Source organism: Apodemus sylvaticus, chromosome 2, assembly GCF_947179515.1.
Source record: "Apodemus sylvaticus chromosome 2, mApoSyl1.1, whole genome shotgun sequence".
Classification (NCBI taxonomy): Eukaryota; Metazoa; Chordata; class Mammalia; order Rodentia; family Muridae; genus Apodemus; species Apodemus sylvaticus.
The window spans coordinates 172536734-172564134 of NC_067473.1; the positions used below are offsets into that span (position 1 = coordinate 172536734).

Consider the following 27401-nt stretch of genomic DNA (forward strand, 5'->3'; position numbering starts at 1 on the left):
CTCGCTCAGTAAACCAGGCTAGCCTCTAACTCAGAGATCTACCTGCCTCTGCTTCCCAAGTGCTGGGAATAAAGGTGTGCACCACCACCACCCGGCTGATTTATTTTATTTATTTATTTAGTAAGTTTCTATTGTTTTTGTTATTTTATGTGAATGGGCGTTTTGCCTGCTTATGTCTACTCACTACTTGCATGAAGCGCGTGAGGAAGCCACAAGAGGGCATCAAATCCCCTGGAACTGGAGTTAGAGGTGGCAGGAAGCTGCCCTATGGATGCTGGGTACTGAATCTGGGTCCTCTGGAAGAACAGCAGATGCTCTTAACTGATGAATTATCCCTCCGGCCCTTGTTTTGATTTAAAAAAAAAAAAGCGCGCGCGCAGCGCGCATGCGCGCGCGCGTGTGTGTGTGTGTGTGTGTGTGTGTGTGTGTGTGTGTGTGTGAGAGAGAGAGAGAGAGAGAGAGAGAGAGAGAGAGAGAGGAAACCAGTATGGAGGTCTGAGGACCGTGTATGGGAGCTGGTTTTTTTATTTCCACCATATGGAAGGAATTCAGGTCACCAGGCTTGGTGGCAAGCTGCCCAGACACATCTCCAGCCCATTCTAAGATTTTTTTTTTTAAGGTAAAGTCTTAGAGTCTTGCTAGGTAGCTCAAGTTTGGTCTGTCTTACAGTGAATTTTTTTTTAATATTATTTATTTTATGTATATGAGTACACTGTAGCTGTCTTCAGACACACCAGAAGAGGGCATCAGATCCCACCACAGATAGTTGTGAGCCACAACATGGTTGCTCACAATTGGACTCAGGAACTCTGGAAGAGCATTCAGTGCTCTTAACCGCTGAGCCCTCTCTCCAGCCCTCACAGTGATTCCTAATTTCTGCTTTCTGACTGAATTATAACAATCATACCCATCAATAAAGTCTTGATAATGATTAGTAATGGGCAGTGGTGATGTATGCCTTTAATCCCAGCACTTGGGAGGCTGAGGCAGGTGGATTTCTGAGTTCGAGGCCAGCCTGGTCTCCGGAGTAAGTTCTAGGACAGCCAGGGCTACACAGAGAAACCCTGTCTCAAACCCCCCCCCCCCAAAAAAAAAATGACATGCAGACAGGTTGATGGCTACCAGAGATACCAGAGAATCCACAGAGATAGTCTGTGAACAGGTTACATTAAGTAGTAAAAGGGTCTTTGTAGATGAGATTGATGTTGGGCTCTAGAAGGGGAGGATGCTAAGGATTATCCCATGGCCTTTAATCAAATGAATCCTCAAAATCCAAGAGCAGCCAAATATGTTAGCACGGAGTCAAGGAAGTTGAGTCTGAAGGATCAAGAGTTCAAGAGCAGCCTGGACCCGGTCACACCACACAACAACACAACACATCATAACAGAAAACCACAAAACCCAACTCAGGGCAACTTTCTATTTTTCAGAGGAAGCCATGACTGAGGGAGAACAGCCCATTCCTCTCTCTGTTCCTCGGTCTCCATAGCATTTATGGCTAAACGGTAGGAAGAAAAAAATCCCTCTCTGAAGGGAGAGGCAGCATCTGTTGTGGTGTGGGTTTGGAATGCCCCTCTGTAGGCTCACGTGTTGAGCGAGTTTGAATATTTGATCCCTAATGTGACAAGGTTGCAGATCTTTTGGGACACTAGGCCTCTCTGTCCCAAACAGGGCTTTGGGGGTGAGCCTTGAAGGTTATAGGCTAGCCCTTGCCCCACTTTGCAGGCTATTCCTGATTCCCAGGTGCTGCCTTGATGGATCAGTCTGTTCCAGTTGCCTTAACTCATCCGCTGAACAGAATAAACCCCTCCTACGTAAAACAGCTCCTGCTAGGTATTTTAGTCAACCTGACAAGAAAAATAACAAACAGACACATCTTAAAACCTGGAATTCACAAGTATGTTGTGTCCTGTGACAAAGGAGAATTAAGGCTGCAGAGAATTAAATTTGTTAATTTGCTGACCTTATAGTAAGGAGTCGGCTTCAGATGGTTCTACTGAAATTACATCATCCTGAAATGTGGACCAAACAGGACAGTAGTGGCACGGGGACTGACCCTTCCTTGCAAGTTCTGGAGAAGTAAAGAGGTTATAAGGCCATAGAAGCAGGAATTCGGGGAAGTAGATTATCCCCCATAACATCTAGGTAGATTTCCCCCCCACAACATCTACAAAGGAACTCCATCTCGATGAAACCCGTGTATTTATGTATGCATGCATGTATATATGCAAGCTCACATACCATAGCTCCTGTGTGGAGGTCAGAGGACAGCCTGCAGGAGCTGGTTCTCTACTTCTGCCACATGGGTGCTAGAGGTCAAACTTGAGCAGGCATATTAGCATGCTGAGCCACCTCATCAGTCAGTCCCACGTGGGATGTGCATCACCAGAATTGTGAGATACTGGGCTGGAGAGATGGCTCAGCAGTTAAGAGCACTGACTGTTCTTCCGAAGGTCCTGAGTTCAGATCCCAGCATCCACATGGTGGCTCACAACCATCTGTAACGGGATCTGATGCCCTCGTCTGGTGTCTGAAGACAGCTATAGTATACTCACATATAATAAATACATAAATCTTTTTAAAAAATTCTAAAAAAATTGTGAGATACTGACTGTATGCAAGGCTGTTGGTGGTAATGTGTCAGTCACCCCGGCAGAGACTAATGTGTAAGAATGCTTACACGTACAGTCCTTGGTATTCCAGTGGATTCTTTCCAGGATCTCCTTTGGAATCAAATCCCTAGATGTTCACAGCTCTCCTGTAAATTGGTACAGCATTTGTCTTGAACTTACGCATGCCCTTCTCTAGGCTTTATGTGAACCTAATGGGCTGGAGAGGTGGTTCAGTGGTTAAACGCGCATGCTACTCTAGAGGATAGGGTTCAGCTCTCAGCACAAACTTCAAGCATCTCACAACTGTCTACAAGTCCAGCTCCACAGAATCTGATACCCCCCCCTCTTCTGGACCATGTAGTATCTGCATGTACACACACACACACTCCACCCACACACATACACATATCACTGAAAGCACGATAAATCTATAGGATGCTTACAATACCCACCCTGATATAAATGATATGCAAACAATTATCCTATACTGATTGGGAGATAACAAGAATAAAAATCCATATTGTTCAGATGCAAATATTTCTCAAATGTTTCCCCAGCATTGACTGAACCCACACATGGGGTTTACAGATGAGGAGGGCTGGTGATACTCTTAAATGTGAATGGAAAGTGTCAAGAGCCAGGAGCTGTTCATACAACTGACTCCTCTGCTCTGTATTGGGAGGTTGATTGGGTGACTCTGGTCCTGTCTCTCATTGTCCCTCTCAGACCCTGTCGCTGTCAGTGGGTTCATGCTTGCTGTGAATCCGTGCTTCGTTTTTACACACTCTTCATCCTGTCCCATACACAGCATCTCTGGAGAGCCCTTCCCAGCTCCTGACCTGCAGATGGGACCTGGCCTCCATTAGGAATCTCGGTTCAAGATTCACGGTTCTAATTTCTCTCCACCAACGTCACAACAAATTTGAGTCTACCTAGATCCCATTCCTAAGTGACCCTTGACGTTGCCTTTTCTTTCCCGCTGAGTTCTGGCCTACTTGGAATTTTATTTTATGCCTGCGGGGCAGAGGATACACGCATTTAAACGATGCACTGCCAACACCTCTCTTCTTGTCTACAAGGAAGAATGCGAGCTTTGTACCGCGTGTTCACTAGAGCGCCTTTGTTGAATCAAGCCGGGGCTCTGGCAGAGAGGAGAGGGAGAGGAGGCCAAAAGGCTCTTCCCAACACACAGAGGGGACGATGGTTAAAAGGGAACGGGAACGTACAGGAAGCTTGAGAAGGGAAGAAACGGTGGGCAACGGGAGCAGGGGGGTGGGGAGTGGGGAGCCGGGAGAGGGATGGATTTGCTACACAGTTTTTGAAGACAAGCAAGGAAATGCAAATAATAGTATAATGGAAGTTGTCTTCTTTTTCATATTCTCTTTCCTTCTTTAAATGTTCAAGTTGGGTAGGGTAGCACACACCTATAACCTCAGAACTCAGGAGGCTGGGGCAAGAGGATTACTATAAGTTCACTGACTACCTAGTAACAGCCAGGCTTCCAGCAGCACATCTGATGATGCCTCCAAGTGGTATGTCAGCTGGCCACTCCATAATCACTCGGGAAGTTCTCTTTTAATTAATTGATGAGTTAAGGGATCATTGATGATAAATGATTGAGAGAATCTCACTGTGGCATCCTCAAGCCAACTTCTCTTTTCTCTGTTTTCCTTCTCCTGTCTGGTTTCCTCTTTCCTGGGATTACATGTCTGTGCAGCCTTGCCTGGCTAGTTAAGAGATTTTACTACCAGAACAATACAAACGTATCTAAGTAAAACGCTTTGTGTGTGTGTGTGTGGGGGGGGGGGCAGGGTATACCTCAGTGGTAGAGTGCTTATTTAGAAAGCACCAGGCCCTGCATTTGATCTTCTTAGAGGGACTTGGGACATTTTTTAAAAATGAAACAAAACTGTTTTTCATCTACAAATAGAGCAATCAGCCCAGGCTTTATGGAATTCTAGGCGGGGCCCCAGGAACGGAGCAGGGTGCAGTTCTTCCAAACAACAACCCAAGGCCAAGTGAATGGCTCAGTGGGTAGAGCGCTTACAACCTGAGCTCTGTCCCCAGAGGCCAGGAAGAGGTTGAAGGAATGCTCCCACTGCACAAAGCTGTCCTCTGATCCACACCTCTCCCCTCCCCCTCCCCACCCCCAGGCTGTGGCACACTGGTTCCTATGCATACACATCCACACAGCCAACCTAACAATAAAAAAGGGAAAACGAACCAAAAAACTGGGCTGTAGTTCGGTCACTTGAGTACTTGCCCAGCCCTGGGTTTGATTCCCTAGACCCTCAGTGTAGCGGCTGCTCAGAGCTGTGATCTTAGCACTCAGGAGGTGGCGGCAGGAGGATCAGAAGTTGAAGGCCGGCTGTGGGAGAGGAGACCTTGTTTTCTCAAGAACAAAACAAATCAGGACAAACCAAAAGACCATCCTTCTAGGTAGAGAGTTGTGTTGTGTTGTGTTTGTATAAGCCCGGCTTTCCCTGGCCCCCTTTCTGGACTCTGCCCTTGGGCTGAGGCTTAATTGGCAGATTTGGGGCTCTTTCCCAATAAAGCTTCAGACCACTGAGTTGGGAAACCCTTCTGCTTCTCACATTAAACTACACTTAGCAATCAAGCTCTGTCAGGAATAAACAGCGATCTGGCGTCTCCTTCCATTCCTCTGTCTTGTCTGGCTTTGTTTAGAGCTCTGAGGAGGGGTGTAATTAGCTCCCTGGGCACCCTGACAACGGTCCAGCGGTCCAGCATTCGGTGCATTGGTCAGAAAATTGATAAGTAAGAAATAAACACAATTAGGAAGAAGCAAGAGAGTAAACACAGAAAGACCAAGGTTTCTGGAGAGGCCAGATTGGCCTTGGTCCTGGAGCCTTCCCTTTCATGTGCGGGATGTTTATTTCAGAGGGGAGGTTTGTATGGGTTTATCTTGGGCCAGGTAGGTTTTAAAGATGGTGCTGTCAGCTTGCGACAGCTGTGGCCTGGGGAAAGACCTTGGAAAAGCCCCTTGGGAGCTTGGAGGGCCTTGCCAATGTCACTGGGGCTTTGTTAAGGCCTTAGTAGGGGTCAGCAGGCTAAAGAAGCCTTAGGATCAATGAGAACTTAGGCAGGGGCTCAGTTATGAGGGGTGTGTCTTTTTCCTGTGCTGCCTTTTTAGATATTGGGGAGAAGGAAACTTGCTGGGTCTTTGTTGGTTGTTTAACTGTGGGACAGCTGGCTCTCCATGGACCACAGAGCAATCACAAGAGATTCACTTTCAATGAGCTAGCACTAGGTCTAGGTAAGCAAGTGTGCAGCCTTTGTTTTACATTTTATGTTGTCACGAGTTACCCTCAAGGGCAGAGGAGGGAAGGGTAGATGAATTAAGTGTGAATCCACAAGGCTCAAGGGTCACTCTCTGCCTTGGGGGCTGAGAAGATGGTTCGGTGGCTAAGAGCTCTTGTTGTGCAACTGTGAATCTCTACTTAAAAAAGCCAGGTGTGGCAGAGCACACTGGTAACCCCACCATCATGTAGGGCCAAGCCAGGAGGAGAGTTGAGGCTGGCAGGCTGTCTGCTGCAGCAGTGTGGTACAGACACCTAGGATCTCACAGGGACATAAGGGTCCATGGGAAAGAGCGGCTCCTCGGATGAACTGTGCTGATGGGGGAATGCAGTGTTGTGTAAGACTCTGTTGTGCAAGCCTTAGCTTACCGGGACTTCATGGTTGAACAACAGAGTCAGGAATCAATGCAAAAAGCAAGAGGAATTTATTGTTCCAACATGTTGGGGTCTCCCTGCACACGGAGAGAGAGAATGACCACACAAAGCCCGTCCAGAGCAGGGCTTTATTCAGTTCTCAGGGCAGCCCCACCCCCACCGTTAGGCACAATGTGATTGACAGAACAGGGTGACTTTTAAACTGATTGGTCTCTAGGGAATGAGGTAGGTGGCCCATGGTAGGCTCTGGGAAGGGATCCCTCCTCCCTGTGGACTTAGGAATGTAATTTAGCCCCTCCCTTCTGGAGGGGAGGGGTGCCTCTGTTCTTTATGACCCTTTTTCTTCCAGGGGGAGAGGTGGCCCGGTGGAATTTTCTAAGTTCCTGACCTAATAACCTCTTCCGTTGGACATTTCCGAACTTTGGAAGAAGACTGCCTCTCACATACTCTGGTGAATCTTTCCCAACGAAACATGCACAGTGCCGCAACCCTGGAATGAACGTGCGTGTTCCTTAGGCTATCTCCATGGACTGGATTTGCATTCACAGGCAATGCATTCAGGGAGCTGATGAGCCTCCATGTTGGTGAGGACACAGTTTCTGCTGCTGACTTGGACAGTATGATAGTGATTCTGTGGGCGTGGCCCATGCTGGTCTCACATTTGCAGAAACTCTCTGGCTTTTCTCTCCCTAGTTCTTGGACTACAAGCATGAGCCACCATGGTAGGCCCCTTGAATCTGTGTATGTGATTTGAAAAAAAAAATTAGGTTACATACTAACATTTAATTTTATTTACTCGGGTGTTTGTGTGTTGTGGGGAGGGAGGGAGGTTATGTGCCTGTGCATGCATGGGTCGCTGGAGTTATCTCTTACTGGGATACAAACTCCAGACTTAATGAGTGAGCAGCAAGGCCTCTTAACTGTTGAGCCACCCCCCCCCCCCCTTCTGCATAAATGATTTTGCTTGGGCTCCTTTCTAGGAATTGTGGCTTTGTTTTTTTGCTTTAGATCAGGTCTCACTTGCTATAATATCCCTGGTTGGTTTGGAACTTGATATGTAAACCATTTTAGCATAGAACTTACAGAGATCTGCCTGCCTCAGACACACCACAAGAGGGCATCAGATTCCATTATAAATGGTTGTGTGCCACCATGTGGTTGGTGGGAATTGAACTCAGGACTTTTGGAAGAGCAGTTGGTGCTCTTAACCATTGAGCCATCTCTCCAGCCCTGTCTTTGCCTCTTGTTCCCTGCCCTCTGTCCCTTAGAGACAGCTAAATCTCTTTTGTGCTGAGAACTTGATCCTGGAGGATTTTGAGCCGATACCTGTCCCTTTACTCTGCACTCTTAGAAAGAATAACTTTGTGTTAAAGCTTGATTTTTCTCAACACAATTAGCGTTGTGTTATTGATGGTTCTTTACATATGACATAGAAGAAGTGTGCTTTTGCCATGTTTATCTCAGTGCCAATCCTCTGTGGCACTGAGGTGTGGATGCTTATAATAAAAATGGGCAATAACTGAATGAGGGCTGGAAACATAGCTCAAAAGAAAAAGAACATTTTCTGCCCACCCACAAGGAGCAGAGGTGCTTAGCACCTACATAAAAGCTAGCTGTGGCCATGTGAATCTGTAACCCCAGCACTGGACAGAAGGGTGACAAGAGGATTTCTGGGGCTCTCTGACCTGAAAGAAAACATATTTGGAGAGAGTCCTAAAGATAGAGTGATACAGAAGGGTAGCAGATGATAGCCTCTGGCCTGCTGTGTAGCAATTTCCTCCCAGTTGAAGCCTTCCATTTTGAAGGAAAACTTAAGATTTAGGATATACAAAGGGAGGTGAAGCAACAGGATATTTCAGACAAGATGGTTGGGTGAGGGAAGTCTCAAATACTTCATCCTTCAGGGAAGTTCCTTAAGACAGGAAGAAAACAACTCAATAGCTTCAGGAAGTTCCTGAAACTGACCAGATTCACTAAGTTCCTCCTTCCCAAGCAGTAAGAACTGCTTCAGAGTCACTTTCAGACAAGCCAAGCTACAAAGATGACTTTGAGCCAAGACTAGACATCTGGAACTAGTAGATGTGCCAGGGCAGAGGAGGAAATATTTTGAGAAATCCATATGTCCTTTGGGAGGAAGCAGGAAGTAGATCTCCCTTGGATCCATGAACAAATGAGCTTTGAATCTTGAAGAGTGTGGTTGGCATGGCTTGTCATTTCTAGGTGGTAGTCAAATACTCTTGAGCTACCTGAAATTTTTTTAAAAATTATTTATTTATTTATTTATTATATGTAAATACACTGTAGCTGTCTTCAGACACCAGAAGAGGGCGTCAGATCTCATTATGGATGGTTGTGAGCCACCATGTGGTTGCTGGGACTTGAACTCAGGACCTCTGGAAGAGCAGACAGTGCTCTTAACCGCTGAGCCATCTCTCCAGCCCCGCTACCTGAAAATTTTAAAAAAATATAATTATTTATTTATTTTATGTATATGAGTACTCTGTCTTCAGGAACTCCAGAAGAGGGCAACCAAGCCCAGGTCCTCTGGAAAAGCAGCAAGAGTTCTTACATGCTGAGCCATCTCTCTAGCCCTCGACTTTTTAGGGGAACACATTTATTTATTTAATAATTTGTTTTTAAAAATTAAAATAATTACCTAATTTCCCCTTTTTATTTCTGCCCTCCAAACCCTGCTTGACCTCTGTACTCTGCTTGCCCTCTCTCAAATTCATTATTTTGACTTAATTTTTGAATGTAGGATGCCCCTGAACTAGAGATCCTCCGGTGTTCCTTCCAGGGTGCTGTGATTACAGGTGTGCACTCCCCTGCCGCAGCTTTACGTGGTGCTGGGAAATCAGTCACAGGCTTTGTGTATTCTAGGCGAGTTCCCTGAGACACGTTCCCAGACCTTTTCTTACAACTTTTTCATCTTCCTAAACATAAACTTCTGTATTTGTTAAATTCCTTACCCTTCCCTCATCCCTGGAGACTCTTCATCTAAATATAACAGTATGCGATTTGTCCTTTCAGCAACTTTGTTACCAGTTTGGATTTTGAGAGAAGATGCTACTATGTTGCCCAGACTGACCCAGTCTTTTTTTTTTTTTGAAACTTTTTTTTTTCCAAATTAAAGTGTAATCGCAGCATTTTCTCCCTCCTCCTTCTCCCCTCCAACCCCTCCCAGGTCCTCCCCTCACTCCTCTCAAATTCAGGATCACATAGATGGCCCTGGTTAAACTGAACGGATCACTATAAAACCAACAGCTATGAATCTGGGAAGGGACAGTTGGGGAGGAGGCAGAGTGGCCGGAGAAAAGAGAGGATATGGAGAAAAAGCAGAACGAATTACGCACATGTGTAAACCTGTTAAAGGACCAACAACACAAAGGCAATAGAATGGAAGCAAATATTTACTACACACATAACAAGGAATTAGTATACATATTAGAACTTCTACATGTTGGTAAGTAAAGGGAAAAAAGCAGGCCAACAGAAATATGAACCAAAGCTATGAATGGGTACTTTACATGAGAATATAGAAAGGTAAGTCCGTCCCTCATTGTCTTAGTTAGGGTTTCCTAGACTCGGGGTTGGAGAAAACTAGACAGTAAGCTTTCATGTACACAGACCCTCTGCTCTTCATGTGAATACGGTGTGACTGGATATTTTGCATCCCTGCCAATTTGACCTCCTGCTGTGATGGAGTTGAACATGGAATTGGGAACCAAACTAAAACCGGGGTGGGAGCGGGTGGGAATAAATTTCTCCTTTAAGTCGCATTTTGTCAGGATATTTTATTTTCTCATTTTCTCACAGCAATAGAAATGAAACTAGGGCACCAACTGTCACCTCTGGCCTCCACAGGCACATGTGCACCTGCATGCACACACACACACACACACACACACACACACACACACACACACACACACACTAAACATAGTATTTCACATCCTAAAAGCTCCGCTGACCTATTTTCCTAACCGTAGGAGTTTAGATTCATTTCTTACAAACAAAATATTGAAGGAAACAACCCCGTCCAGTCCCTTTGGAAGGCACTCCTGAGATACTAAACATGCAGACTTAAAGGGAGAACTATGGTGGTGAATGTCCTGGCATCTGGGTACCCAACAGAAGTTGTCCATCATGTGAACGCCCTGTAAAACTTTTCATCAGGATAGTCTTTGGATTTTGTTTTTAATCATGTGCTTAATCCAACACACTTATAAACTACTGGAACCTTTTCTGGTCAGATTAGTCCAAACAGTTAGTGATTGTTCTCTTCGTTAACAGAAAGCTGATTGAAGGATTACACTGTCTGAATAGTTGTAAGATCCAGAAACTCTCATAAAGACACACTTATTCGGGGGTTAAAAATATCCATGGTTTCTTTTGGATTAATGGCTTAAATGCGAAAGTTCGGCTGTAGCTGTAGCATGCTCCCTCCTCATTAGTTCTGTCCCCAGGAGAGGAAATTGTTGACTCTCTACTGAGTAAGTAAAGGAAAAAACATCAACTTTAAACTTTAGAACACACTATCTATCTATCTATCTATCTATCTATCTATCTATCTATCTATCTATCATCTATCTGTATCCCTGTCTCTCCCTCTCTCTCTTTCTCTGTGGTGTGTGTGTGTGTGTGTTATTTTGAGCTAGGTGTTGCTATATAATCCTAACAGGCTTGGATTCAGCATTGTCTTCTGACTTCCTTGGACGTCAGACATCTCTGTCTGTCTCAGAGAGAGAAAGAGAGAAAGATGCATGCACTGTACATATCTGCCTTCAGGCAACACACACACATAAAATAAAAGAGGCACATTTTTAGTTTTATTTTTTATTTATTTTTATTTTTTTAAAGATTTTATTATATTTATATGAGTACATGGGAGCTGTTGTCAGACACACCAGAAGAGGACATCAGATCTCATTATAGATGGTTGTGAGCTACCATGTGGTGGCTTAGATTTGAACTCAGAACCTCTGGAAGAGCAGTCAGTGTTCTTAACCACTGAACCATCTCTCCAGCCCCCACAGAGGTACATTTTTAAAAAGAAATACTTTAAAGAGTTTCCACACAAAAAGGATATTCATGAAACTGTTGTTATAACAAATCAATTGAAAATATGGTAATTGTTTCTCAGTAAAGGATTGAACAAATGAATTATAACCCAGTCCCTGTTATGAGCAACAGAACCAAATATGAAGAATGTCCAGAATAGAAGGTACTATGGAAGTGCATCCTGGGAGATCACACGCTTGTAGCATCAGCTCCTGGGAGGCTGATTCAGGAAGACTGTTGAGAGTTCAAGACTAACCTGGACTACTGTCTTAATAAAAAGGGCCCTGTTAGAAATGGCTTAAATAAACAGACTTTTCATTTCTTTGCTTTTGAGACAGAGTCTCACTATGTAGCTCAGGTTAGCCCCAAACCTCTTGCCTATAGCAATGTCTCCCCCTCTACTTTTTCCTCAGTTTGGCATCGAACCCAGGTTCCTTTTTTTTTTTTTTTTAAGATTTATGTATATGTGTACATTGTAGCTGTCTTCAGACACACCAGAAGAGGGCATCAGATCCTATTATAGATGGTTGTGAGCTACCAGGTGGTTGTTGGGAATTGAACTCAGGACCTCTGGAAGAGCAGTCTTAACCACTGAGCTATCTCTCCAGCCCTCGAACCCAGGTTCTTATACATGCTGAACAAACATGCTACCCCATACCACCAAGCCACACTTCCAGGACTACGCCATATATTTTTTTAATGAAAAAATTGCATATCAATCTGCAATGTATTATTTTTGTGAAGGAAAAATAACAACACATTTGAAATACACGTGTATGTTATTCGTGTGATGGCTCATTGGGTAAACATGCTTGCTGCCAAGCCTATTGACCTGAGTTTGATCCCATGAACCCAAGTGGAAAAAGGAGAGAGCCAACTCCCACAAGGTGCAAGTTGACCTCTGACCTCCACACACATCCTGGCATGTCCATGCCTCCTGGACAATCAAATATAAATGTAAAAAGAAACTTCACATTTTTATGTATTTAAAAAGTGCCATCTTTTATTTTTGTGTGTAAATGGGTGATTTTGCCTACATGTATGTCATGTCACCATATATGTGTACAGTGCTGTGCTTGTGAGGCCAGAAGGGGGACATCAGGTTCCCTGGGGCTACAGTTAGAGATGGCTGTGAGCCATTGAGTGTGTGGTGGGATATGAACTCAGGTCTTCTGTAAGAGCAGTGAGTGCTCTTAACCACTGAGCCTTCTCTCCAGCCTCCTCCCTGTGTTTAGAGTGCTACTTGCTACAGTCACATACTATAGTCAGAGGATGAGGCAGGAGGATTATTTAAACCCAGTAGTTAAATGCCAGCCTGGGTAACACACGAAACACTCGACAGATGGAGAGGGAACAGGATTAAAGTAATCAGAGACATCTTATAAGAAACACATTGAAGACTGTCAACCCACCATTGGCTCTAAAAGGAAACAGCAGAGGAAAACTCTATTTCTGACATTTTTGTTATTTTTTTCAACCCCACCTTCAATTTTATGGTTATGGTTTGTTTGTTTGTTTTTTACCACAATGTGGTCTTTCTATGCGAGAAAAAGGAAGTATGTTCAACACAGAATAGAAATCTGAAGTGTAGCACAGGGCAAAAGTGTAGGAGGGCAGGACCAGATCGAAAACAGCAGGTGTCACAGTGATGGTGTCTTTCCACCTCCCTCTGGGGATTGGTCCACATGTTTAAGTGGCAGCAGCGCCCCTCCCCATGCTAAGGATGCTATTTTTCTGGAGCAAAGGAACTGGGAATGGGACAGAGGGCTGGGAATGAAGTTGACTTAGCAGAGTGCTAATCCTAGCATGCATGAAGCCCAGGGCTTGCTACCCAGCTGTGCATGAACAGGATGTGGTGGTTCATATCTGTGGTTCCAGCACTTGAGAGGTGGAGACAGGAGCATCTGAAGTTCAAGGCCACCCTCCACTACTTAGTGAGTTTGAGTATAGCCTGGGATTTATGAGAGGTCCTGTTTCAAAAGAGCAGGGGAAAAGGGCTTGGAGAGATCAGTAGTTAAGAGCCTTGCTGCTCTTACAGAGAACCTGGGTTCAGTTCCCAGGGCCCATGTTGGGTGTCTCACAACTGCCACTAACCTTAGCTGCAGGTGACCCAAATACCACCCCCACACACACTCAGATGGGCAAAGAACATTTTAGGACCATGGTATTCTACTATACACCCAGGAGGCAGGAGAACCAAGAGTTCAGGGTCATTCTTGGCTACATAGCAAGTTCCAGACCAGCCAGGTTACAGGAGTCATTAAAAAAGTCAAACAAACAAAACAGATAGGACTGTGGATGCAGTTTAGTTGGTCGAAAAATATTATAGGAATGTGCTCTTGTTTTATTTATTTATTTCTTTATTTAGGTTTTTTTTTTTTTTTTTTTTGGATTTGGTTTTTTTCGAGACAGGGTTTCTCTGTATAGCTCTGGCTGTCCTGGAACTCACTCTGTAGACCTGGCTGGCCTCAAACTCAGAAATCCGCCTGCCTCCCAGAGTGCTGGGAATACAGGCGTGCGCCACCACCACCCTTCTTCTTCTTCTTCTTCTTCTTCTTCTTCTTCTTCTTCTTCTTCTTCTTCTTCTTCTTCTTCTTCTTCTTCCTCCTCCTCCTCCTCCTCCTCCTCCTCCTCCTCCTCCTCCTCCTCCTCCTCCTTCTTCTTTTTGGTGAGCTCTTGTTTTTTAAAAACAGGTGTAGAGGTGTGGGTCTGCTTCGGACAGTCCACAGCAGCTGACTATGATTTGCCTTGTGCTCTAGCAGAGGCGTGGTTTTGCCCGCTGTAGATAGTTTCTGCGATTGTGTGAGATTGGGAATTCTTGGAACTTTACAGAGGGTATACAAGTGGGGCTAGAGCCCCATGGGTCATTTAGGGAGCTCAGTTGTGGTTTGCTAGTAGCCACAGTCAAAAAAGAAACAAAAGGAAAGAAATTTGATTCAGGGATTTTCCTAATTCCCCTCACCCCTCTATCCTTCTTTTTCTTCTAGCTAGTGTCTAGAGGGGTGAGACCAAGGGGATAAACGGTAGGAAAAAGAAAAACCCACAAAGCAGCAAAGACCAGCTACAGCAGAGTGTTTGCCTGGCAGACATATGGCTCTGTGCTCCACCCTGCACTTTATAAACATGTGAAAGGTAGAGGCAGCAGGGTCAGGAGTTGAAGGTCTTCTTCATCTGAGGCCAGTCTGGGGCCAATCTGGGCTACCAGAGACCCTCTCTCAAGAAATAAAATACATAGACTGAAAAATCAACCAACCCAAAATTCCTCCTACACAAACACCTAAGAAAAGCAAATGAATTCTTGTATTAAAGAAAAAGGTCCACAAACTGAGACCCTGTCTACAAAATAATAGGTTTAACAAAGTTACCCTAGGAAACCAGTATCCAATGTTATCTTGCCCCTAGGAGACATGCAATAAATGAAACTATTTAAAGGGTCTAGTAGTCCAGGGGAAGCTTAAGATCTATTATGCCTCTGTAGGTGTAAGACAAGCAGGTGTTATATAACGGGAGCAGTGACTATTGTGTGTAACTTGCAAGATAATTACTAAGCCTGGGAAGCCAGGAGGCAAAATTAATTGTTTCCTTGTGTCCCAGGAGATACGAGGCTCTTTATGGGCAGAGGAGGGCTGTCCCTGGAGCTGCAGTCTTTCTGGCACCTCAGGAAAAGGGGCGTGGCAAACTTCATAGGCTGCAGCTCAGCCCATGGGGCATGCTTGTCTACTCGTGATAAAGTGTGTGTTTCCCTGGCAGGATCCCAGGTGTTCTGTGCAGGTGTGCACTCCTGGGGAGGAGGAAGAAGGGAGGTACACTTAAATGGCATCTCTTGATTATATTAAGGAGCCTGGGGCAGTTGAATTGCCCTGGTGGGGGTGGGGGTGGGGCTCAGGTTTACCCAAAAGAAACAATAAGATGCACACATGTACACACACTGTCACACCATAATGATGGTGCACTCTTGCTTTACAACTATCCTGCCACGTTTGGTTTGCTTTGTGCTCTTTGGGGTTGACCCCATAGCCTATGCTTGCCCTCAACTATTGTCCTGGCTATTCTCCTGTTGAAGCCTCCTGAGTGCTGGAATTACAGCTGTATACCACCGACCCTAAGTCAAATTCTACAGCATAGAATTTGAAACAGGTTGTTGTGCAGGTGTGGTCGTCCATGCCTAGAATCCCAGGATTCAGGTCCTGGATTTGATCATCAGCATTGGATGAAATGAAGTGTTGGTGGTATCTCTTGGCTATATTCTCAGTTCAAGACCAACCTGAACCATATGAGACAAAACAAAACCAACAAAAACCATAACTTGGGGGTGGACAGATGGCTTCACAGTTAAGAGCAAAGCCTCTTCTGGACTCCACAGGAACCTGCACACACACACACACACACACACACACACACTATTTTATCAATCTTTTTTTTTTTTTTTTTGGACTTGTTTTTTTCAAGACAGGCTTTCTCGGTGTAGCCCTGGCTGTCCTGGAACTCACTCTGTAGACCAGGCTGGCCTCAAATTCAGAAATCTGCCTGCCTCTGCCTCCCAAGTGCTGGGGTTAAAGGCAGATGGTGGTGCTGTGCTCATTTTGGAACTGCCTGCCAGGCAGGCACTCTGCAGAGGAGCTTCTCTTGTTTACCTCTCCCCATGGGAGGAAGATGCTTCCTGTACCTTTCATGTTTTATTGACTACATGTCTAGATGTGTGACCAATACAATGTAAGTAGATGGATACCACATCTGAACATAAGCTCTAAGTATGACTTAAGTGAGATTAGCTAAAAATAAGAACTAAATTAACTAAAAATAAGGCAAGGGGACAGGCTCTCATGCACCCCAGGCTGTCCTCACATTCACTGTATAACCAGAGATGACCTTAAAATGCTGATCCTTCTTCCTCCACCTCCCCATTGCCAGGGTTGCAGGCATGTATCATGGCCAGTATGTTCTGTGCTGCAGGTAGAATCTGCCCTTCATGCATGCTGGACAAGCACTCTACTGAGTTACACCCCCAGTCCCAATTAGTCAATTTTGCTTCGGAAGTATATTTGTATACGTGTGTTTGTTATGTGTGTGTTGTATGTCTATGTGAATGTGTTTGTGTGTGGTGTGTAGGTGTGTGTGCTTGTGTGTGTGTGTATGTGTGGTATATTTGTGTGTGTTCTATGTGTTAATGTGTGTGTAGTGTGTATATTATATGTACGTGTGGTATGTGTGTGTATATATGAATGTATGTATATGTTTTGGTGACTTAGTATGTTGTATGCATGTGTTGTGTGTGTGCATATGTGTGTGAATATGTGTGTCTATGTGTGTGTACTGTGTGTGTGTATGTATGAGTTGTATAGGTGTTGTATGAGAGTATTCTGTGTGTGCGGGTGCTTGTGAGTGTGTATATCTGTGTGTGTTGTATGTATATATATATATATATATATGTGTGTGTGTGTGTGTGTGTGTGTGTATGTTGTCTGTTGTACGTGAGTATGGGTACCTATGTATGTGGTGTGTAGGTGTGTGTGTTGTATTTTTGCATGTGTGTAATGTGTTGGTGTGTATGTTGTATGTGTGTATATGTGTGTGTGGTGTATGTGTGTGTTGTCTAGATGTGTGTGAGTATGTGTGGTTCTGCATTCTGCCTCACTGCAGGGGTGTGGGAACTCAGTTGGGCAGACAAAATGCAGAATGCTAGTCTGCATTTTACCCTATACCTCCCGCAGGTGATGGGCCTGCCGGAAGCTGATGCATCACTCTGGGGTGGGGGGGGGCCTCGGCCCGAGTGAGAAATGCCAAAGGCCGAAACTGGGATTCCCTGACTGCTGGACATCCAGAAGCTGGAAAACTGGTGAGGGGAAGAGGGAGGGGAAGGAGGAGGAGTCGGAGTCGGCAAGGGGCGGGCCTGTGAGGATGAGCCTGGCTGGGGCAGGGGGAGTTCCTCCGGCTTAGCTTAGGGTGGCTCTGTAGATGAAGGCTTCCTCTATGCTCCCCATAGCAGCCGTTCTTGATGAGAGAGACAGTCCATGCTTGACCATTCTGTTTATCCACTGTTCGTTGTGGAAAGGGGGTGTATACAACTTCTTCACGGTGGACCAGAGGTCAAATACCTTTTGAAGGAAGGGAAGCTTATTGGCTAAACCCTCAGGACCAATCTAGACTCCTCATTAGCATGGAGACCTCTGTGTTTCTGTGCTCCTGTGACCATTAGTTCTTTATGTGGGGAGCTGTGGTCACGGTTTTTTAGGCCAGAATCAGGTCAGGAGGAGGGAAACTCCTACCCGCCTCAGGTGGGTGCTGGCGTTTCCAAACCTACCCAACCTTATCAAGTTTCCTGGCATGGTCCACTGCCCCACATATGTGTATATGTCATGTGTGTTGTATGTGTGTATATGTGCGTGTCTATGTGTGTTGTGTATGTATTGTGCGTGCGTCTTGTGTGTGGGTATGGTGTGGGTGTGTGGCATGTGTCTTGAGGAAGACTTTGTGCTCTGTTCTATCTGCCCCCACCTCTCAAGTCCTGGATGACAAGTGTGCGCCACCAAACCTGACCTGAAGCACAGGTGGCACTTTATCCCTTCTGCCCATCCTATCAACACTATCCAATCCTGATAATCTCTCCCAGCTGCTCCAATATGCTTCTAACTTATCTCCTGGCTTTTAGCTATGTGCTTAATTAAGAAAGTCACCCTCCACACAGCTGACAGAGATGGAAAAGCCAACTCAAGGCCACAGCTGAATCACCGTTGGTGGCTGTGAACCCCACAAAGGCACTTGTCAGTCACCACAGCTTGGTAGAGGCCGCCAGCCTCTTTCCATTTACACTCCTAGCACTCCCTCTGTGCTTAGCAGGATTTAACCGCCTGAAGCATCCTGGATTCTCCCCTGTGCCACTGGTCCTCCTCTGCCCACACTTTTTGTTCAGATTCAGATTCAGCTCTGTACCAGTGCTGCTAGATCATCTTCCCAGCACTTCCGAGGTGCGCACTTTCTCCATTTTTCTTTGGGTCCTGCACACATCTCTGGTACATTCCATGCCAAATTGGAATGATCTGCTCTTTGCCTTTCTCTTTCAACAGATTATCATCTGCTGAGGTCAGGGGTCATATCTCACATCATCTCAGACCTGGAACCAAGAATGATGTCTGGCCTCCGGAAGGTGCTCTATCCACAGTAGTGGAGCTGAAAGAAACCGAATCAAACATCAACCAAAGAAAACTGCCGAGCTGTGCCAAAGCCTCTGTCTGTTAGTCTTACAAGGCAGATCACAAAGTGATTGGTTCTTTTGAACAGAAATACAGTAACATGTGACAGGCATTCACGCCCCCTCACTTACTGCTTCCCTGTTTGTGAATACTTCCCCAGACGAGTGAGATCCAAAGAGGAAAATGTACACAGATGTCCTGGCAACTGTAGTTATAACAGTGAAAAACTGGAAGCAGTCCAAGGTGCTAACGGGGAAGTGACTGAGCAAACAATGGGATTATTATATAGCTATTAAAAATGACAGAGGTGAGAACTGTCAACATGGAGAGCTATGTACTGGCAGGGATGCTAAGTGGAAAGAAGAACACAGATTGGCGTTTAAGGATGTGTGTGCACAGTAATAAAGATCAGAAGCCAATCTGGAAAAAAAAAATGGAAACGACTGCAGCTCAGAGTTGTCTGTGTGTTTTGGAGCCTGAAGGATTCCATCCCTTTATGACAGTAATAGCTGAGATCTCTCCTCCCAGCTGCCTTATTCCCCAGAAGCTGATGTGGTGGCACACACGTGTAATCCAAGCACTTAAGAGGTGGAGGCAGGAGGATCAGGATTTCAAGGTTATCCTCTGCTACACAATGAGTTTGAAGCTGGCCTGAGTTGTTTAAGATCTACTCTCAGAAAACAAAGCAAAGATTGGCCACGGTGGCTCACATCTTCGGACTCAGTGGAAGCAGAGGTAGGCAGGGGCCACCTCTGGGGCCACACAGTGGGTCCTCATCTCAGAAAACAAGACAAAAACACCACAGACAGTTTTCAGGGATGGCTGAGTGGTTACGAGCATGTACTGCGCTTGCAGGGGGCCTGGATGTGGTCTGTGGCATCCACCTAGGCAGCTCAGAACAGCCTCTGTGTTCAGTTCCAGGGGGATCTGACACCCTCTTCTGCATCCTAAGGGTATTGAGCTCCCATGCACAGCCCCTCCCCCTCCTCAAAACAGTTTTAAGTCTTCAGATTAAGTACTCTCTGTTACCACCAGGCAGAATATTCCAAAGAGATACTTAGTGTCAAGTTCTCACTAACATTGTTAAGAATATAGCAACATTTCTTCTCTTCCTCACCCCCACCCCACCCCACCAAATCTATGAAACAGAATGGTTTCAAATTTGATATTCTCCTGCCTCTGCCTCCTGAATGCACAACTACAGATGTGTTCCAGCCCTGTATTTTGTGTGTGCGCTCATGTGTGTGTGAGTGTCTTACTCAGGGTTTCTATCGCTGGAATGAAGCACCATTCCCAAAAGCAGCTTGAGGAGGAGAGAGTTCATGTCATCTTGTACCCTGCTACCCAGGAATGTCAGGGCAGGAACTGATGGAACGGCCACAGAGGACCGAGGGTTACTGGTCTGGCTTTCCCCATTTGCCAGTTCTCTTTCTCACACATTCCAGGACCAGGTACCTGTGCAGGAAGGGCACCCACTAACAGTGTGCTGGGACCATCTATATTAATCACTAAACAAGAAAATGTTCCCATAGGTTAACCTACGGGGCGATCTAATGGAGGCGTTTTCTCAGTTGAAGGTCCCTCTGCCCAGCTGAAACTGTCTTGTGTCAAGTTGACAGAAAACTAAATAGCAGGATGCATTTATGTGTATGGGCAAAGTGTGTGTGTGTGTGTGTGTGAGAGAGAGAGAGAGAGAGAGAGAGAGAGAGAGGGAGAGAGAGAGAGAGACAGAGAGAAACAGATGGTGGTGGTGGTGATGGTAGTTGTAGTGTCTCTTTGTGTAGTCATGGCTGACCTAGAACTTGATATGTGGCACAGACTCACAGACATCCACTTGCTTCTGCCTCCTGAGTGCTCGGATTAAAGACATGCCTAAGGATTTTAGAATCTCTTATTCTTCCACCTCTCCCTACCCCCTACCCCTCTTCTTGATTCTTTGAGGTAGGGTCTCACATTGTAACCTAAGGCTGGCCTGCAGCTCTGTGTAGCCCAGGCTAGCTTGGGCTTCATTGTATAGCTCATTCTGACTTTCTGCAGTTTGCACGTGGTCCCTAAAAGCCCATGAGTTAAAAGCTTGGTCTCCAGCATGACACTGTCCCAAGGGGTGGAAGTTTTAGGGGTTGGTCCTAATGAACAGGCTATGTTTTGTCTTAGGTGTTTGGTGGCATGCCCTTGAAGGTGGTTGTCATATAAAACCCAATTCCCTCTTCTTCCTCTGTGTTTTGTTTTCCTAGGGTATGAGCAGTTCGCTCCACACCTCTGGCCTGATGCACAAAGCAATGGAGCTAATAGGTCATGAGCTAGAGCCTCAAAGCTACGAGGAAAATAAGCCCCCTGACCCCTTTGTGTGTGTGTGGTGTGGTGTGGTGTGGTGTGTGTGTGTACGTGTACATGTATGTGGGGGTAAGAAAATGGCTTTGAGTGTTGTGCCTCATGGGCTGGCTGCCTTTGTTGTTGTTGTCGTTGTTGCAGTAGATGGAGCTTGTGATGCAGGTTAGGCTGCCGACCATTGACACCACACTCGGCAATGTTTAATGTAGGTCCTGGGCATGGGACTCAGTGCTTCCACGTTTCACTCTATAGCTTGGGTTGACCTTGAGCTTTGAGCAAACTACGACGCTCGTCTTTCCTGGTGTCGGGATGACAGGCCTGTGCCACCATGCCCAGCCATTCTTCCTCTTATCTCAAAAAGCCAAGAACACACTGTGGCCATTCTACTCCGTTATGGTTATTCTGTAGGAGCTATAACCAGAACAGTTGGACTAAATTCTGACTGATCAAGTTCAAGAGCCGCAGAGTATGCATTGCTCTGATAAAGACAGGTTGTTGATACGAAAGTGAGGGGCTTGATTGTGTTCTACAATGATAGAGATGTTGAGACTTTCCAAATGAGGCAGAGGTAAGAGGCAGGTTCAATGCCAGCCAGGTCTACTTAATAAGTTCTAGGCTAGGCAGGACCCCATAGTGAGACCCACTTCACAGAAACGCCAAAAGACTCTGGATGAATAAGGGGGATTTTTGTTTTGGAAACCGAGTCTCCTGTAGCTCAGGCTGGATTCCAACTAGTTATGAATCCGAGGATGACCTTGAATGTCTAACTCTCAAGCTTTTACTTCCTGTGCTGGAATTACAGGTGTGGGCCACCATGATGGCCTTTTGGGTGCTGGTACCAGAACCCAGGACCTGCTCCTGCATGCTGGTTCACATCTCTAGCTGGAGACAGGAATCATTTACGTGAAAACCAGTTTGGCCCTTGTCGACAGAGTCAGACGAAGGATCTTGTATTTGCGGCCCTTTAATGTGATCCCGGCTAAGCTCCAGCTAAGCCCCCTTCCCCTCTACTGCTCTAGGCATAGCTATGGTGGTGCTTCGCGATCTGGACTGGGTAAAGGCACAGAGAGAGGCTGCACTCATTTCCCTGCCCGCACTCTTTGTAATAGATAACTGTTCTTCAGACCCTGCTGAGGAACCTCTAGATAGAATCTACTTATTTAACCACAATGTAAGCTACAGCCCATGTTTCAAGTGAAAACCCCGGAAGCCATCATCACCCTGCTGCCATGGAAAGTGTATAATTAGCTCGGTGTGCAGCTTGACCCCAGTGCTTTTCTGACGCATTTGGCCCCGCAGTGTGCCCTTTCTGAGACCTCCTGTGTCTTCTCCACAGCTGGAGATGCCCTAAACTGCACGCAGCACTTCCTGTGGGCGTGGCCTTGCATCTTAGCCGCTCCTTGGTGCTGGCTGCTCTCCCTTAATGGCCCACCGGTTTCAGCTACTCACATACCCACAAAGCTCTTTGAAATGGACCATGAGGGGCTGTGTCGATCATAATTGAGTTTTCCGGTCCCTCCTATTTCTTTTTAAAAATGATTCTCTGATGGAGTCTTCTCAAAGGAACACTATAATTGAGCAGCCTGGGGCATGTGGGAAAGCCTCCCCCGATGGCGTCAGTAGCTATTCTCAGGAGAGGAAAGGCAGGGTATCCCCAGTGGGAGATGACAGCACTTGTTTCAAGTTGGGGAAGAGCCTGTGGCTCTCTTCCTGCGTTTGGAGGGGAAAGCGAACACACAATGTTCATTTCCTAAATACGGGACGTGCTTTGCCAGCGTCTCTTTTTCCAACATGTCATATCCTGGCCGAAGGCAGCAGGGGTCAGGGCAGGAAACAGCAGCTTCTCAGAATGAGACAAGGCTTTCCCAGAGCGGTCATTGGCTCCTGGGAACTATAAAGCATGTTCATCCAGAAACAGTCTCCCACTTTTTTTGCTGGAGGCCAGAGTGAAGGGTAAGTGGGGAGTCCGAGGGAAGCGGCTGTAACAGGATCGGTGACATCAGGGTCAACCCTTGAGGCAGTGTGTATTTGGAGTAACTTTTTCTCATCTGTTCTTGTTACCTGAAAACTTCTTACTGATCAGATAGATCATGAAGGCCAATGAGGAACAGTAGGACCTATAGTCAGGAGACCAGTATTCTACACAGGGCGCTGGGAAGCATCTTAGCTGATGTCGGTGAGCTCTGGCTGCGCATGCTGATGCAAGCCTGGAATTCTAGAGCTCCAGGTGGAGGCTGGAGAATGGGGTTTGAGGCCAACGTGGACTATGTAAGAGCCTGTTGTTTAAAAGCAACAAAAACAAATGGAGAGAGTCAGAAAGTTAATAACCTCTGCCCTGCTCATTCAGGTTTGAGAAGTTCTTTCTGTGACTTATTTGACGCCTTTAAGAAGTTCTGACTGTGTTTGACAACGGGGCTCTCTGGTTGCCAGGACAGATGGCCTTTTACAGATGAGTCTGGTCCGCTCAGTTTTCTCCCTTATCACCTTTTATCGACTTCAGTACAACTGGATCCACGGACGCCTCCAGCCAGTTGCTAGCGCTCTACCCTACCCCTTCCCCTTTTTGCCTCAAGACAAGTTCTTGTTATGTAGCTTTGGAAGGCCTAGAACTCAGTATTCAGACAAGGTTGGCCATGATCTCTCACTATTTCTGCCTCAGCCTCCTATGTGCTAGGATTAGAGAGAGGGACGGGGACATTGAGAGAGGGAGAGACAGAGGGAGATGGGTGGAGAGGGGAAGAGGGAGAGAGAATGAGAGAGAATTGTGTGTGTGTGTATGTGGAGAGAGAGAGAGAGAGAGAGAGAGAGAGAGAGAGAGAGAGAGAGAGAGAGAAACAAGCACCTTGAGTCTCTAGGACACAAGTCTCCACATAAAGAAAATCTTTCATTACATGCAGGGTTTGCCACTTTTTAAGGTGTTCTCTTCTTTTTATTGGTCCTCATTGGCCATGGGTTGGGGAAGGGACTAGGGTGTAACCACTGAACTACATCATCAGCCCTAGGGCCATTCTAAAAACAGAGCACTTACTTGGAGTAGCTTTCTAATAATCTCCACCTTCCCGTTTAAGTCTTTATTTAAATCTATGGATGATGTCCATAGATTCTGTTCCCTGGGAGAAAAGCAGAAGACAGCGTGATCTCTGAATGAAAGGTTAACGGGCTCTGAGAACTTCTGTGACTTGTCCCAGACTCCAGAGCCAGCATTTGAAAACTTGACACATACCCAGTGGTGGTAACCTACGTCCCTGTTCCCAGTCCTGAGTGGTTTATATATTAGTGTATTCATTTTGGCAGCCTTGCGGATTGAATCTGGGGGCTGAATGCAACGCAAGTAATCTATTAAGGCAACATCCCCAGCGCAAGGTCTATTACTTATTTGGGGACTCTCTCTTGTGCATCGGCCAGCTCTAGCCTAGGACAGCAACGGGTGCGGAGACTCGGGCTAACTGCGCGTCTGTGTTCTTCGCAGGGCATGGAGAAGCGGGCGGCCTGGGAGCCGCAGGGCGCCGATGCGCTGCGGCGCTTCCAAGGACTGCTGCTGGACCGCCGCGGCCGGCTGCACAGCCAAGTGCTGCGCCTGCGCGAAGTGGCCCGGAGGCTGGAGCGTCTACGCAGGCGCTCCCTGGCGGCCAACGTGGCGGGTAGCTCGCTGAGCGCCGCGGGCGCCTTGGCTGCCGTCGTGGGGTTGTCCCTCAGCCCGGTCACCCTGGGAGCCTCCCTGGTGGCGTCGGCCGTGGGCTTAGGGGTGGCCACCGCCGGAGGGGCAGTCACCATCACGTCCGACCTCTCCCTGATCTTCTGCAATTCCCGGGAGGTGCGGAGGGTGCAGGAGATCGCCGCCACCTGCCAGGACCAGATGCGCGAGCTGCTGAGCTGCCTGGAGTTCTTCTGTCGGTGGCAGGGGCGCGGGGACCGCCAGCTGCTGCAGAGCGGGAGGGACGCCTCCATGGCTCTTTACAACTCTGTCTACTTCATCGTCTTCTTCGGTTCACGGGGCTTCCTTATCCCCAGGCGCGCCGAGGGGGCCACCAAAGTTAGCCAGGCCGTGCTGAAGGCCAAGATTCAGAAACTGTCTGAGAGCCTGGAGTCCTGCACTGACGCCCTGGATGAACTTAGTGAGCAGCTGGAGTCCCGGGTCCAGCTCTGCACCAAGGCCGGCCGTGGCCACAACCTCGGGATCTCCGCTGAGCTGGACGCTGCGTTCTTTTTCTAAGAGCATCCTCTACCCATTTGGAATGTTCTAGATTCGTAGCATCCACAGAGGAATGCTACATGGGTGGAGAGCAAAAGGGATGATACAATCTCTTCTTGCTGGGCATCAGTCCTTAACTCCTTGTGTGTATGAAGGACGTTTCGCTTGTGTAATCCCAATTGAGTATGTGATCCTTTTTGTCTTTGTAGGGATTGTAGACCCAGACTGGGCCGCGGAGCTGACCTGCTCTGCTATTCCCACCCCAGCCAGTTTATTCACTCCCAGACCAAGCCTGGCTATTGCATAGACCTTTCCAGCATGGCTTCACATTCTAGGTACCCTGAGAGGGGAAAGACGCCGGAAGAGTCACTTTAATCCCAACACACTCACCCTCTTCACTTCCGTAAAGAAGCTGGGGGAGGGGCGAGATGAAGTCCCTGACAATTGTAAATGACTGAGGAGTCCCGATTGATCACAGGCTCTGTCCCCTACCATCAACTGCTGGGCTCGGTCCCAGATTTCTGAAATCAGAGACTGAAAATATGAGACCGACCTCTGGCTGATTCTGATGCCCTGTAAACATTTGAAAACTACAGCGGCAAATGTTCAGCTCCAGCCAGGTGCGGAGGGGCATGCCTGTTAAAGGCCAGCTCCTGGAGATGGAGACAGGGGGACCAGTAGTGCAGGATCATTCTTGGCTACATAGTAAACTCAAGGTCACTTAGGATTATGAAACTCTGGTCTCAAAAACCAAAACAAAAAGCACGTAACTTCTTACTACCTTCAGTTGTACAAAGACCCTCCTGGGTCTTGGGGCCTTCAGAGTCACTCTCAGAAAGTCCAGGAGAGACTGGCCCAGAAGCCAAAGGACTATGCTGTGCGCTTGTAAAGCACTCTGACCCCTATAAACTAGGAGCCAGAACACCACAGACTCTTTAGAGGGCAGTATTGCCCATTCCTTGTAGAGACTGGTACAGAAGTAATGTGAACTTACCAGCAAAACCAAACAAAAAAAACCCCTCTTTATTCTCTGAGAATTCTAGACAACATATCTGTATTTATTTAAAATTAGTTATTTAATTTCTGCATATTATTTACATTTGGTTTTATTTAACCATCACATTTAGAAAATAATAAGAATAGTAAGTGTCTGAACAGGAAGAGAGTTTCTTCAGGCTCTTCCAAGAGGTCAGGTTTGGATTTCTAGAGTCTTTTTCCCCCAGAGAGGACGCTCTAGTGTTTTGCACGATCCTTGTAAGTAAGATGGGGGAATCCCGAAGAGAGAGACTAAGTTGATTTTTAAACTAGTAAATGGAGTCTTGTATTGTGGACTATATGAATGATTAAGCCTATGTGTCCTGAAGGTACTTTGCCAGAAAACACTTGACTTGAAAAAGAAAACCTATTTAATTCAGGGGTCAAGGAATAGAGACACGTAAAGGAAGCATTTAGGCCTCGGAAAACGGATGTCCTATGAAATTCTGTTTTTATAAAATTGTGTTATGGTAGAGATCTGTCAATTTTGACTTTGGGGCTATAAGAAACTTGTTATCTATGTTTAAGAAAGTACTTCTAATTTATTCAATGTCTTCCTAAATTATCCTTTAAAAAAGGTTGGAAAGTCTATGGGACCTTGACTGTATATTTAAATTATTTAATGTTATATACACTTGCACAGCCCCTGGGCTTCCCAATGATGGCCGTGTGTCTGAGGACGTGTAATGTTGGCATGAGGGGGAGGGGCTGCCATTCCTGTATTTGTTTCTGTTTCCTATAAAGTGTAATTGGGATATATCCTGATTGAATTTGACATTGATGTGGCTGTCTTCTTTCTTTGACACTGTGTCTTTCTCTAGGTAGCCATGGCTATCCTGGAACTCACTCTGTAGATCAGGCTGCCCTTGAACTCACAGAGATCTGCCTGCCTCTGCCTCCTGAGTGCTGGGGTTAAAGGAGTGTGCACCATGCCCAGCTTGTTTTTTTTCTTTGTTGTTGTTTTGTTTTCTCTTTTCAACTGGTGCCATTTCTAGACTGCCTTGTGAGGGTGCTGGAGTCACCTGTGCTCTCCTTCTATTATCCGGCTAAAGCCAGTCCCTGACGTCATCATGCACTGATGCCTCATCTTGGGTCATCCTCCAATACCGAGCTGTTCCATATAAACCAAAGTGGGAACGTTTTGAGTGTAGCAAATTGCTAAACTTTTGAGGGTTCCATCAGTGGTCTGCTTTGTGCATATCTGAGAGTGTCTACTTTCCATCCATAGCTAGATGTAGTGGTAACTCAGCCTACAACCGAGGCACATGGCAGAAGGGTTTAGAGGTTG

The 27401-nt window shown here is 46.3% G+C and overlaps 1 protein-coding gene across 10 annotated transcripts in view; it reads left to right on the forward strand.

Moving 5' to 3' along the window:
- The window catches only part of Apold1 (apolipoprotein L domain containing 1), a 53020-nt gene extending 26132 nt beyond the window's left edge, over window positions 1-26888 (forward strand). For 2 of the 10 annotated variants that reach the window (XM_052175127.1, XM_052175126.1), the window contains 2 exons: window positions 18430-19290; window positions 24356-26888. In XM_052175127.1, the coding sequence (XP_052031087.1) occupies window positions 24359-25099 (741 nt within the window). In that variant the 5' untranslated portion in view covers window positions 18430-19290; window positions 24356-24358 and the 3' untranslated portion in view covers window positions 25100-26888. Of the gene's footprint in view, window positions 1-6653; window positions 7121-9062; window positions 9180-17076; window positions 17202-18429; window positions 19291-22423; window positions 22840-24355 lie in introns of those variants that run through there. The other 8 variants (XR_007976739.1, XR_007976743.1, XM_052175128.1 and 5 more) reach the window with 7 other exon arrangements.
- Window positions 26889-27401: the final 513 nt, after the last annotated feature.